Source organism: Triticum urartu, chromosome 5 (assembly GCF_003073215.2).
Source record: "Triticum urartu cultivar G1812 chromosome 5, Tu2.1, whole genome shotgun sequence".
NCBI classification, from domain to species: domain Eukaryota; kingdom Viridiplantae; phylum Streptophyta; class Magnoliopsida; order Poales; family Poaceae; genus Triticum; species Triticum urartu.
Window position 1 is genome coordinate 24,953,662 of NC_053026.1, and position 12,893 is coordinate 24,966,554.

The following is a 12,893-nucleotide window of genomic DNA, read 5'->3' on the forward strand; positions in this document are numbered from 1 at the left end:
ATCCGACCTCTGCATAGCTAGGATACACACAATTAACAGCAACACGCACACACAAATAAACACGTCGACAAATAGCAAAGTCATATAAGACCAAAGTTACACATAAGCGAGAGAAAAACCCTGATCAAAACAACAACCGACAAACTACCACAACGACCATATCTGCACCAACCATCTCTTGACACCGCAAGAACAACAAAGTTCTTCAACAACAAGGCCTTCAGAAAGGGAATGACGTTGAAACATCGTCATCACCTGATTAAACAAACAAATGTTAGAATCAAGATTTTCACCCTGAAGAACGAGTCGAAAGTACATCCGAGCAACACCTTCAACCAGGTCAGGATGCAAAAACATTGTCATTGCCAGGTATAACCTCAGGTCAGACATATGGTTTTCACCTCGAAGCTCAAGCCCGGGTGCTCAAGAAGCACCACCAAATCAAAGTCAATCATATGTTATCGTCACCACTTTTCCGCATCCCAACAGCTCCATGCAGTGGTCTACAAATCCGTTTCCGTTGCTGCACCACCAAACCTTCTGCATCAAGCCGTCATCAATAGATTGCATCTCATCACTAAAGGCAAACTGGTCAAAATGAGATCAGCCAAAATGCTTCATATTTTAAACTTCATATTTTCTTCTGCTGGTTTTTTCTGAACAAGCAACGATAGAGCGAGCCGACAATCAGGACGAGTGGCGCAATCACTAGTTAACGGGTACCACTTGCAATGGTCACTCCTACCTTCTAAGGAGGTGCGCCACTTGTAGTAACCTAGTGTTTTCTCTTTTTTCGTAGATTTGTTTATTCAAAATTGCGTCCCAATCTTGAATCATTTTCACCATTGGATTCCTCGCATCAAGATCTTCTAAACTAGACCCTATGTTAATAGATTTTGACGAACTTTTGTTCGCATAAAAACTAAGAAAATGCAGAAACAAAAAAACCAAAAATGCCGACAAAAATAAAATCCGGTAAAAAATGGAAACCAAAAAAGGGAAAAAATGAATAACAAAAAAACAAAAGAAAAGATGAAGCCGAAAGCACGGTTGCGGCTTTTCATTTATTTTCCTTTTTTTGAAAAATACAATTTGTTTTCTGTGAAAACAGAGTGCTTCTCGCGGAAGGAAATCTATATTTCTATGACAAGAAAATTTGTGCTTCTTGTTCAAGTAAATTTTTTTGTTTTTCGAGAAGCAGGGTTGTGCTTCCATGAAAGCAAATATGTGTTTCTGGGAAGCACATATTTGTTTTCTTTTTGAGAAACATACATGTACTTATCTAGGAATCAAATATGTGCTTCTCATGGAAGCACAACTTTTTCCTGAGAAGCACAGGTGTGCTTCGCAAAACAACAAAATGAAACAGTTTTTAGTAGAGAAAACAAACAAAAACCAAAAAGAGAAAAAACATCTAATACACAAAAAATGTGTTTAGAAAATAAAAAAAACAAAATTCAGAGGAAGTGGCCAGTACGTGACACATGATGACTGCTGGGCCCACCACTTCGTATGCTCGTATGTCAAGAAAGTGACTCTTGCGAGAGAAGAAAAAATAACTCTCTTTTTTAGTCTATACTAGTTTCTGAACTTATAAATGCAACTACAAGTACTTGGAAGGAGGAGGAGTTAAGAAGGTTTTTTTTCTTCCAATTGACATGAATGTCATATTATCTATCCCACTGTGTACAAAGAGAATAAATGATTTTTGGGCTTGGGGCGAAGACCGTCGAGGCAAGTTTTCAGTCAGCTCGGTTTACCAGATGCTCTTCAATGTCAAAACCCAAAGGGAAAATCTATTGGCTGGTAATGGAGGCCCTTCAACATATGAACATGAGAAAAAGGGCGTGGGCGTCTTTTTGGAACATCAAGGTTCCCTCAAAACTGAAAAACTTTGTATGGAGATTGTGCAAGGACTCGGTACCAACTTCAAACATTTTGGATCATTGACATATGGCCTCAACCCCGGTCTGTCCGTTCTGTCCGGCGGAGGACAGCTGGAAACATGCTTTAATTAACTGTAGTACTGCAAGGTGCGTTTGGTCTCTTTCATCGGAAGAAATAGTGGAGCATATGTGTGACAGCATGAGTTAAAATGCTAAAAACTGGATCTTCACAATGCATGAGAAACTAAAGCAAGAAGAATTTACGCGTATGGTTGTTACTCTTTGGGCAATTTGGAGATCAAGGCGTAAAGCCATTCGTGAGGATATATGTGACAGCCCTATACGGATCCATCTTTTCATCAATGCTTTTTTGAGGGATATACAGATATTTTCAACGCCAGTACATCGAACTAATGCAAGCCAGGCACCCAGGTCAGCTCTTTGGCAACCTCCGCCACTGGAGCATGTGAAGTTTAATGTTGATGCCGCTATTTCAAGTCGAAATTTTGGTGCGGTTGGAGTAATATGCAGGGACGTCGCTGGCACTTTCCTGGGTGCCTCTTCTCTTACTTTCCAACACATATTTGATCCCGTTGCATTGGAAGCATTGGTGGTAAGAGAGGCGCTTGCGCTCGCGAAGGATTTATATGTGCATAAGATACAAGTGGCGTCTAATTACAAGATCATGGTGGATGAAATCAAGCAAGGTACATCGTCGAATCATGCAGCAATTGTTGGGGAACGTAGTAATTTCAAAAAAATTTCCTACGCACACGCAAGATCATGTGATGCATAGCAACGAGAGGGGAGAGTGTTGTCTACGTACCCAACGCAGACCGACTGCGGAAGCGATGACACGACGTAGAGGAAGTAGTCGTACGTCTTCACGATCCAACCGATCAAGCACCGAAACTACGGCACCTCCGAGTTCGAGCACACGTTCAGCTCGATGACGATCCCCGGACTCCGATCCAGCAAAGTGTCGGGGATGAGTTCCGTCAGCACGACGGCGTGGTGACGATCTTGATGAACTACAGCAGCAGGGCTTCGCCTAAACTCCGCTACAGTATTATCGAGGAATATGGTGGCAGGGGGCACCGCACACGGCTAAGGAATAGATCACGTGGATCAACTTGTGTGTTTCTGGGGTGCCTCTGCCTCAGTATATAAAGGAGCCAAGGGGGGAGGGGGCGCCGGCCAAGGGAGGAGGGCGCAGGAGGAGTCCTACTCCTTCCGGGAGTAGGACTCCCCCCCAATCCTATTCCAATTAGGATTCCCCAAAGGGGGAAAGAGGGAGAGGGGGGCCGGCCACCTTCTCCTAGTCCTAATAGGACTAGGGGAGGGGGAAGTGGCGCAGCCACCTTGGGCTGCCCCTTTCTCCTTTCCACTAAGGCCCACGAAGGCCCATATGGTTCCCGGGGGGTTCCGGTAACCTCCCGGTAACCCGGTAAAATCCCGATTTCACCCGGAACACTTCCGATATCCAAATATAGGCTTCCAATATATCAATCTTTACGTATCGACCATTTCGGGACTCCTCGTCATGTCCGTGATCACATCCGGGACTCCGAACAACCTTCGGTACATCAAAATGCATAAACTCATAATATAACTGTCATCGTAACCTTAAGCGTGCGGACCCTACGGGTTCGAGAACAATGTAGACATGACCGAGACACGTCTCCGGTCAATAACCAATAGCGGGACCTGGATGCCCATATTGGCTCCTACATATTCTACGAAGATCTTTATCGGTCAGACCGCATAACAACATACGTTGTTCCCTTTGTCATCGGTATGTTACTTACTCGAGATTCGATCGTCGGTATCCAATACCTAGTTCAATCTCGTTACCGGCAAGTCTCTTTACTCGTTCCGTAATACATCATCTCACAACTACCATATTAGTTGTAATGCTTGCAAGGCTTATGTGATGTGTATTACCGAGAGGGCCCAGAGATACCTCTCCGACAATCGGAGTGACAAATCCTAATCTCGAAATACGCCAACCCAACATCTACCTTTGGAAACACCTGTAATGCTCCTTTATAATCACTCAGTTATGTTGTGACGTTTGGTAGCACCCAAAGTGTTCCTCCGGCAAACGGGAGTTGCATAATCTCATAGTCATAGGAACATGTATAAGTCATGAAGAAAGCAGTAGCAACATACTAAACGATCGGGTGCTAAGCTAATGGAATGGGTCATGTCAATCAGATCATTCAACTAATGATGTGACCTCGTTAATCAAATAACAACTCATTGTTCATGGTTAGGAAACATAACCATCTTTGATTAACGAGCTAGTCAAGTAGAGGCATACTAGTGACACTTTGTTTGTCTATGTATTCACACATGTATTATGTTTCCGGTTAATACAATTCTAGCATGAATAATAAACATTTATCATGATTATAAGGAAATAAATAATAACTTTATTATTGCCTCTAGGGCATATTTCCTTCAGCAATCAACGGTGTAGGTTCACTTTAAATCGACGCATGGACGGATTGACGTGCTTCATCATGCGGAGATCGTCCACAACCGTCGTGTGTGTAGCAGCACTCATCATAGAGAGATCGAATGCTTTTATTACTTGTAATTTTGTTTATGAGTTTAGGAGTTCGAATTTCGAGGCTCACAATCTCGCTAGGCATGCACTTTCGCTTGGGTTAGACCGCCGTGTTTGGTTAGGCCTCCCTGGAGATTTGAATTTTATCCCTATAAATGTTGCGACAATTTAAATAAAGCCCGGCGAGGATGTCTCAAAAAAAGTTCTTTTTATTTTTTGACAGAAATGAATCGGGGAGAACGAGGAAACTCCTACGACGTACGAAGCCTGGGGCGTATGAAAATTATGTGAGTCTCACCATGAACGAAAAAACCTGGAGAAACAATCCTCCCCTTTAATATTAACTAGCAAATATGCCCGTGCGTTGCAACGGGAGACAAAAAATTATGGCTAATCAAATAAGTATGACTCAATATCTTGACACATGAGCGTACTCTATTTTAATACAGTGGCTCACCATGTTGCTATTTTTTTCTCACCCTAGCCGATGATCGCGATGTCCACGTGATCACAATGCATTTGATGCGGTAAATCCCAAGGCTATGAGTTTGCGAGTGCATGCCACATTTGTCATTATGTTGCGCAAGGGAACGTTTAAAACTTTAAAAACAAATCTCATTGACTACGTACTACTCCCAACGCCAAGACATATAAAGACTTTCAAAAAACTAATCGAATCCGAAACATAAAATACTTTTGAATCAGTGAACACTTTTTCGAATCGACAAACATGTTTTTTTGAATTTTTTTATTTTCTAAAGAAAATAATGAACATTAGTTTTGTTTACAAACTTTTTTAAATGTATGAAACGGTTTCAAATTCATTAACATTTTTTGAATCGAAGAATTTTTTTTAATTGGGGAACAAATTTTAAAAACATTTTTTTTGCGAACATTTTCTAAAATGTCATGGACATTTTTTTTCAGTTTTTCGAATATGTTTTGACTACACGATCATTTTTTCAAAATCATGAAATTTCCCGACCATTTTTCCAAATTGTGATTCTTTTATAATATTGCAAACAATTTTGCAAAAGCACCAACATCTTTTGAATCTGCAATTTTTTTTATGATTTCTCAAACATTTTGATTGAAAACTCGTAACTTAAGAATATTAGATCCCGAATTAATTTAAAAAAGAATGAAAACAGAAAAGATAAAAAAAAGTAAAATGAGAAGAAACAGGGGAGTAAAGATAAAATTGTAGAAGCTGGGGATCGAACCCTAGTCTCGTCGCTAGAGGAGCAATCGGACAATCACCCTGCTACTCATCACTCATTGACTTCTACTCGCCTCGCACCTATAAAACAGCGTAGGAGGCGGCGATTTTTGTCCGAAAAAACGAATCGTTTTTCACTTACGGGTGGCATTGGTGGGTAATTTTTACCAATTTAAAAGGTAATTTTAATAACGGACGATCAGAAGCGATAGCCGCTCTATTAGTATATATATATATATATATATATAGGTAAAGATAAAGAGGTAAAGATTAGGTAAAGATAAAGATAGGGTAGTGCTTGCGTAGTTGCTCCTGACGAACGTGTGCGTTAATGGGCCGGCCCAGCTGTGTGCTACAGGGTCTATTAGGCCCCAGGGCCCTGGATTTGGAGAAAAAACAACTCAGCACTATTTTAAATGGACCCTTCTTGCTACAGCCAGTGGCACAACAAGGCCCAAGGCAGAGGGAGACCGCACGCGCAATCTGGCAGCTAGCCAGAGCCACGATCCACGCGCACGCGCCTCCGCCGCCGTGTTGATAGATTGCTGCCGCCTTGTGCGCCGGCACCGCCACCTGCTGATCCCGCTCCCTTGTCACGCACCTCTGCCGCTCTTCCGACGCAGCCCGCGTCGCGCCGTCCCGCGGCCTGCTCCTGCAATCCGGCCTCGCACCTGCCCCGGCGGCCCTGTCCCGGCGGCAGCCGCCGCGCTGCAGGCTTGTCCCCTTCGGTTCAGGTGAGGCTCATGGCTTCAGGCAGCCGGCGGTGGTGGTTGTCTTTTTGACATTCCGTATCATGTGTATGTGTCCAGTATATCGCGATGTGCCATACTTTAGCGCCGAGCTTAAATAGAAGATTTAGAGATTTTGTTTTCGGTTTCCTGTGTGAATGTGCAGGACTATTCTGACATCTTGTTGTTAACTCTTGTGGTAATTATCAAATAGAAGATCAGGAGATTTTTTCTGTTTGCTACCTTTTGGTATCTTGGTATTGTTATTTGTAGTTTCTGTCATGTTTTATCTATTTGGGAAAATCTAGATTTACTGGGCAATGTTGACTAAACCGGGATGCTCCACTCATGCCATAATCTGGATCTTTTTTAGGGTGCGTTTTGACCTTCTGTAGATTATTCTCGTCAGGACCATTCTGCTGGAGATTTTTGGATCTGGAATGAGACTAACACGGAATAATGACCAGGTTCTAAGATTGCTCTTTGGTGACCGATCTGCTTATGCATCCTTTGTCATGGCAAGCAACATTGCAGTAAAAGGAGTTAATAATTGGGGCAGGCCAAATTGGCTCCGCGTCCTCCCTTGTGCCAGTAATTATTTCTGCACCTCCTTCTATGCCACCAAAGGCAAACAATTTGACATCACCAAGGGAATGGATAGATCAGAGATGAAGGGGCGAACAAAGCAAGTCTTTGTTAGCCATGCCTCTTATCCTGTATCTGAACGCAACATCCTTAAGAAAACCACCCATCGGGACGGTTCTATATACAAGATAAACTATGGTCTTCTAAAGCTATGGCATCTTACTCAACGTGATGAGAGTAAGTCATCTATCATGTTCCATTTTATTTTTAGGATGCTTACCAGCTATATAGTTTGGTTGATTGATTTAAAATGAATTCTTGTATTTTAAAAAATGCAATATATATCTGGATTGTTATAAAGAATTTATGAATTAGCAAAAAAATAGCATGCTTCATTTGGATATATAAATTTGTCGATATACCATACATGATTAGGATCTTGTCACTAGTTTTAGTCCTACAAATAACTTTCCCTTGTACTCATACACCAACAACTTCCATGACTCAGAAAATCAAACGACATTATTCTTCTTTCTAAATTGCACAAATATGTATTGACAAGCATAATTATAATTTTTTTGTGTAAATTGTTTGTATAAAACATTATTTGTTGTAATATAACATGTATTTTTTTTCATGAAGCACAACTAGAGCCGATGATGTTCTCAAATCCCATGAATTGTTTCCCGGATAGGGATAGATGCATGGTACATTCTGCAACTGCTATGATGCAGATTTTCTCGCTGAAATTGGAAAAAGCTAGTACCAACATCGGCTTGGTACAACTATATGGATATATAGCAGTGCGTGATTGTCATGATTCATTGCTTAATTATGTCTTCAATCGTAGCAGAGATGATCCCATCATTGTGGAACAGGTGCACATTTTTACATATATATGCAATTATATTTGATATTTCATCCATTTAAATCGTAAGATTTTCTCTCTCTTGGGATTCATTTGCGCTATAGTCTATTGAAATTCTATTCACTCCAAGCTTTTAGGAAGACTCCTATGCTTTTCCTCCTCACAATCAAACATCCTTTCAGTCATCTTGTACTGAAGATGGCGTGACACTCTAATCTTGTGCTTTATTTAGTGTACAACTTTTCGGGAATCCTGCAACCAAAGAGGTCAAACATTTGAGGTGTTGCAGATGGTGGCACCACTCTGATGATCTTATTTGTATGACTATATGCATTCATTTATGCAAATGCATGTGCTTTGAGGATCTTATACAACGATGTGTTTTTTCCTTTGCATATGTTAGGCAAGTTTGTGGTTAGTTATCTTTGCATGATTTATCGAAGTCATGTTCCATGTGCAGTCAAATTATATTTGTTGATAAAATATCTCAAATAATTTTCTTTTGAAGGGTTTAGATTTTATGCTATCATTTATTTGAGATCTGTTGTCAATTGGCATAAAGTAGAGCATATGCTTCACATATTTCTTACTTTCCATGAGGAGCTACTAAATAATAATAGGTTTACAGGGTTCTCTTATTGAGATGACCGGCCCTAAGCGAGGCATCACAATGGTAGCCCCTGTTCTAGTTGAGTTTGACATGAGGATCAAGAAAGGAAAGCAAGAAGATGATCTACAACTAATTGATGGTGCAATGGAGTACCACGATCTAGTCACACCTGAGTACCCATTCACGCATCGGTTTAATGGTGACTGTGGCGCGGTTGACATCACTTTAGCCCTTATTCGTTGGGCATTTGAGGCCACAATAGATGTTGTCATATCAAAAGTGCAGTGTGGATTTGATTTATCCCTCAGCTCATGTATTCTCCTTATGGATGATTTACATGAGATTCAACTCTTTCGTGGCAGTATTGGTGAGTCGTGTGGCTTAAGAAGACATGTGATTGCTGTGGAGAAGGATACTTTGATGCATTTGAAGTTCAAGGTAGGTCAGAATAGTTGTAAAAATGATTTTGATCACCATTGTTCCTTCAAAGCGAAAAAACATGGGTACGACTATCAGCAAATCATGTTTGAGCTTGCCTCTATCTCAGTGAAGGTGACTTGGTCGAACTTGCAAAGCTAAGTCACTTGTTTCATATTCGAACTTTGGTTGTGTTACTAGTTGAAAGTATGTGTGTTGCTACAGAAGACAAATAAATGGCTCCACAAAAATGTGTATTTCTTTGATTATTGTACTACCTTTGTAAACAAATGTAAAGACGTCTTATATTTGTTTACCGAGGGAGTATTTTTTATTCAACTCTATTAGAGTTGTGTGAGTTCAGATTTGTACCATTTTATTAAGATTATTAATATATATTTGTATGACTGTCATGCGGACAACGGCGAGAAGAGCAGGTAGAGGTAGAAATGCCGATGGTGTGTGGATAATATATCTACACGCACACTATATTGAAGCAGAGACGTGGCTGGCTCAGCAACACTATGCCGGAGAGCAATTGTCTGCACGTGACACACGTGGATGTTGGGATCTTTCGACAACATGTATCGTTGTACTAGTCGCTCAGGAGATGAGATGATCCACATCACGTAGTATAGGAGTACCCTCCTTGTAAAAAAATATAAGAGCGTTTAAACCACTACTTTCTTTCACTATTCAAGATATCTTCCGATATTCCGATAAATCGGACGATTTATCGCTTACCGTTGTCTGACTGATAGAATAAATCGGCTGATAAATTAGTCGATATGACGATAAATTAGCCGATATGGCGATAAACTGGCCGATTTAACCTTTATCATAGGTCGACCGATAAGTTTCCGATAAGCGATATCCCCAACATTGATTTCTTTACAGAAAAAGTACCATGGAAAAATAAATTGCTCTGGCGGCCTACTTTCTTGCTAGCACCCACGGGCACGGCGGATCAACAAGCCGGCCGCCTGTCGCATCGCATGCGGTGGATCCATCTGTCACTTAGGAGATGAGATGATTCACATCACGTAGTATAGGAGTACCCTCGGTAAAGAAATATAAGAGCATTTGGATCACTACTTTACAGAGGAAGTATCATGGAAAAATAAATTGCTCCGGCGACCTACTTTCTTGCTAGCACCCACGGGCACGGCGGATCAACAAGCCGGCCGCCTGTCACATCGCATGCGGTGGATCCATCTGTCACTCAGGAGATGAGATGATTCACATCACGTAGTATAGGAGTACCCTCGGTAAAGAAATATAAGAGCATTTGGATCACTACTTTACAGAGGAAGTATCATGGAAAAATAAATCGCTCCGGCGACCTACTTTCTTGCTAGCACCCACGGGCACGGCGGATCAGCAAGCCGGCCGGCTGTCACATGCGGTCGATCCATCTGTTTTTTTCTTATTTTCTCCCTCCACGTGCATGCATGGTCAAGTCCGGTCGGAGTCGGACAGTTTGGACGGCTGGAATTTCCCACTTTACTCAAGCCACAAGCTAAAGAAGATTCACATCTTCCTTGTTGCTAGCCAGCCGCTGTTTCTCTCTCTGGGTCGACATCATTCTTCCATTCTTTTCTTAACATACACTGCTGAAAACAGATTCACTTTTCCAAATAAGCAAGCTTCATTCGATTTCCTTGCAATGCTGCTAATTACATACAATATCTCCAATAGATTATGAAAAAAAAACACCGCCGTGCCGAAAACACAGCAGTAAACTTTATGAGGCACCTAGGACAAACACACAGCTTGTTTTCCTAACAATGTTGCTTAATGGAGCTTAATTTCTTTTGTTAAAATGTATTCAAATGCAGTCTTATTTGAAAGCCCTCGCCGCAGGCCACTGAAGGTCCGCATCTTCCTTGCTTGCTAGGTAGCCGCTGCTTCTCTCTCTGTCTGACAACATTCTTCCATTTCGACCATGATCATCTCATCATAAAGTACATGCATACGAATGGTTAGGCCATCTTCACCATGCGACCCTAAACGGACGTCCGGTTTGGCCGGATTTTGTCCCTTTGGGATCGATGGATTCGCCCGTGTCCGGTCTTGTCCGTTGGGTCGTGCGTGCGGCCACACCCCAAATCACGTCTGTGTTGGACATGATTTAAAAAAATAGAAAACGTAAATAAAATGACTAAAAAAATTAAATAAGCGCAGTTTAATAAACATAAAACTTAGTTAGGATCGCCACGGCCACAAAATGGCCCAGTTTCACGTCCAACTTGACATAATTAAACATTAAAAAAAAATGGCCGCCGCCAGTGCGCTTCTGCCCATGCCCGTCGATGCCGTCGCCGTCGCCGTCTTCAGTGCCCGTCGGCGTCGTCGTCGCTGACGAGGTCCACGTAGGCCGGCGGCGTCCAGAGGTGGGCCGGCGGTGCGTGGTAGACGGGGGTGGGCTGGATGGCAGGAGGTGCCTGCACGACCTCCTCCCGTGGCGACGCCTCCCGCTCCGGTGACCGCGGCGGACTGGCGCACCAGTCCACGCCCACGGCGGCGGCCATCTCCGGTGCAGTGCAGGACCAGCCCCACCCCTGGCCCAGCAGACCCGGGTGGAACGCGGCCACCGGCTCCTCCTCCATTGCCTCCTCCTCGGGGATGGCTACCTCGCCGGCGGCGGAGTGGGCCATCATCTCCTTCAGGCCCTCCCATTTGCCGCTCATCGTGCGTGTACATGGAGTCCTCCATGACATGCGCCATGAGACGGGCCTCCTCCTCCGCTGTCATGCGAGGAGGTGGTGGCGGAGATGGCGAAGGCGACGGCGAGGGCGTGGGCGTGAAGCCGCGCACCAGCCTACGCCCGCGCTCCTAGGGAGCAGGCGCTATGCGCTCCCGACGTGGCCGCCGCGGCCCAGACGCCGTGCCGGCGAAGAAAGAGGCACGCCGCATGTCGTGCTCGTCCCTGAGCCAGGTATCCCAGAGGGAGGAGTCCGGGCCTACCTGTCGTCGCAGTACAGCTCGTCGGGGAGGAAGCGGCGGCGGCGCTCGATCTCTTGACGGCGTGCACGGCCGGTCGCCGGGACCGGCGGGATCGGCACACGGTCTGATAGAGGCAAAGGTGTCCCGATGTTTCGATGAGATGGTGGCTATCGTTTTCTGTGGGAGTCGACCTTGACGATCTGACTACGAACGTGCGAGACGTCGCGCCTTAGCAATCGCTAAACCAACTTCCGAGGGGTTATTGACCACGCCGGAGCACGATCAACCTGACCACGAGGGCCTGTTTCCTGCGAGCAAACGAAGAACAAGCAAGAAACTGAGATTGCAATCTGGATATTGCGAATATAAGATGAAAGCTTTATTGATCAAGGTGGGGTTCTGTGACGTCTTGGTCTGGTCGTTGGACACAAACGAAGTACGCGAAGTTGCAGCTATGGCGAACTTTTAATCTAAACAAAACCCAAAGTCTAAACGACGCCCTAAGGGCTGTATATATGGAGGAAGAGAGGGGAATTTCGTGGTCCTTGAGGGTGGGGTCCGAAACCAACCCTAACTCTTGTTTCCCCACACATACGGACTCTAAAAATAGCCTATACTTAAGTATTTCGAAATTACATGGGCCTGGCCCATTAATAAGGTGACGCAGCACCTAGAATAGCCTATGGACGAATATTATGAAGTGGCATCTTGTATATTTCGTCCATGGCTTCATGCACTCCTTATGGCGGCTTCAAAGTCCTAAAATCATCACTTGTAACTCCGTTCTTGATCCCCTTGCGCATGCCATCAACTCCATGCGTGTTCTTGCTCCAATGTTCATCCTTCTCCAAGCTAGGCCCTTCATTTGTAAGCAAAACAAATGTATCCAATTTAGGCAGCATCATAATCTCATGAACATTAGAATCATTACCAAGAAACGAAAGTACCTGGTAATTTAATTGGCGTGCGCGAGCTCTAGTAATTGGTCCAGTATATGTAACAGTAGGGGCTGTGGGTGTAACAATGGTATTGATGTCCTCATCATCCTCCCCTTCTTGAAAT

General features: G+C 43.6%; 1 protein-coding gene across 5 annotated transcripts; it reads left to right on the forward strand.

Moving 5' to 3' along the window:
• Positions 1-6,106: 6,106 nt before the first annotated feature.
• On the forward strand, positions 6,107-9,597 carry LOC125507407. Of its 5 annotated transcripts, none has more exons than XM_048671983.1 (5): positions 6,107-6,411; positions 6,779-7,227; positions 7,633-7,868; positions 8,487-9,020; positions 9,323-9,597. In XM_048671983.1, the coding sequence occupies exons 2-5, from the start codon at positions 6,846-6,848 to the stop codon at positions 9,353-9,355; spliced, it is 1,185 nt and encodes a 394-aa protein (XP_048527940.1). In that variant the 5' UTR covers positions 6,107-6,411; positions 6,779-6,845; the 3' UTR covers positions 9,356-9,597. The 5 variants fall into 5 exon arrangements, with proteins under 5 accessions (XP_048527940.1, XP_048527941.1, XP_048527943.1 ...); XM_048671984.1 differs by having other exon boundaries at positions 6,801-7,227; XM_048671986.1 differs by having other exon boundaries at positions 6,815-7,227; positions 8,487-9,061; positions 9,250-9,597.
• The last annotated feature ends 3,296 nt before the right edge of the window (positions 9,598-12,893 follow it).

Bases quoted from the DNA above. Each gene is read 5' to 3' on its own strand.
- LOC125507407 (XM_048671983.1), top strand. From the start codon at position 6,846: ATGAGACTAACACGGAATAATGACCAGGTTCTAAGATTGCTCTTTGGT. The intron at 7,228-7,632 runs GTAAGTCATCTA...TTTTTCATGAAG, and splicing joins TCTTACTCAACGTGATGAGA to CACAACTAGAGCCGATGATG. The intron at 7,869-8,486 runs GTGCACATTTTT...ATAGGTTTACAG, and splicing joins ATCCCATCATTGTGGAACAG to GGTTCTCTTATTGAGATGAC.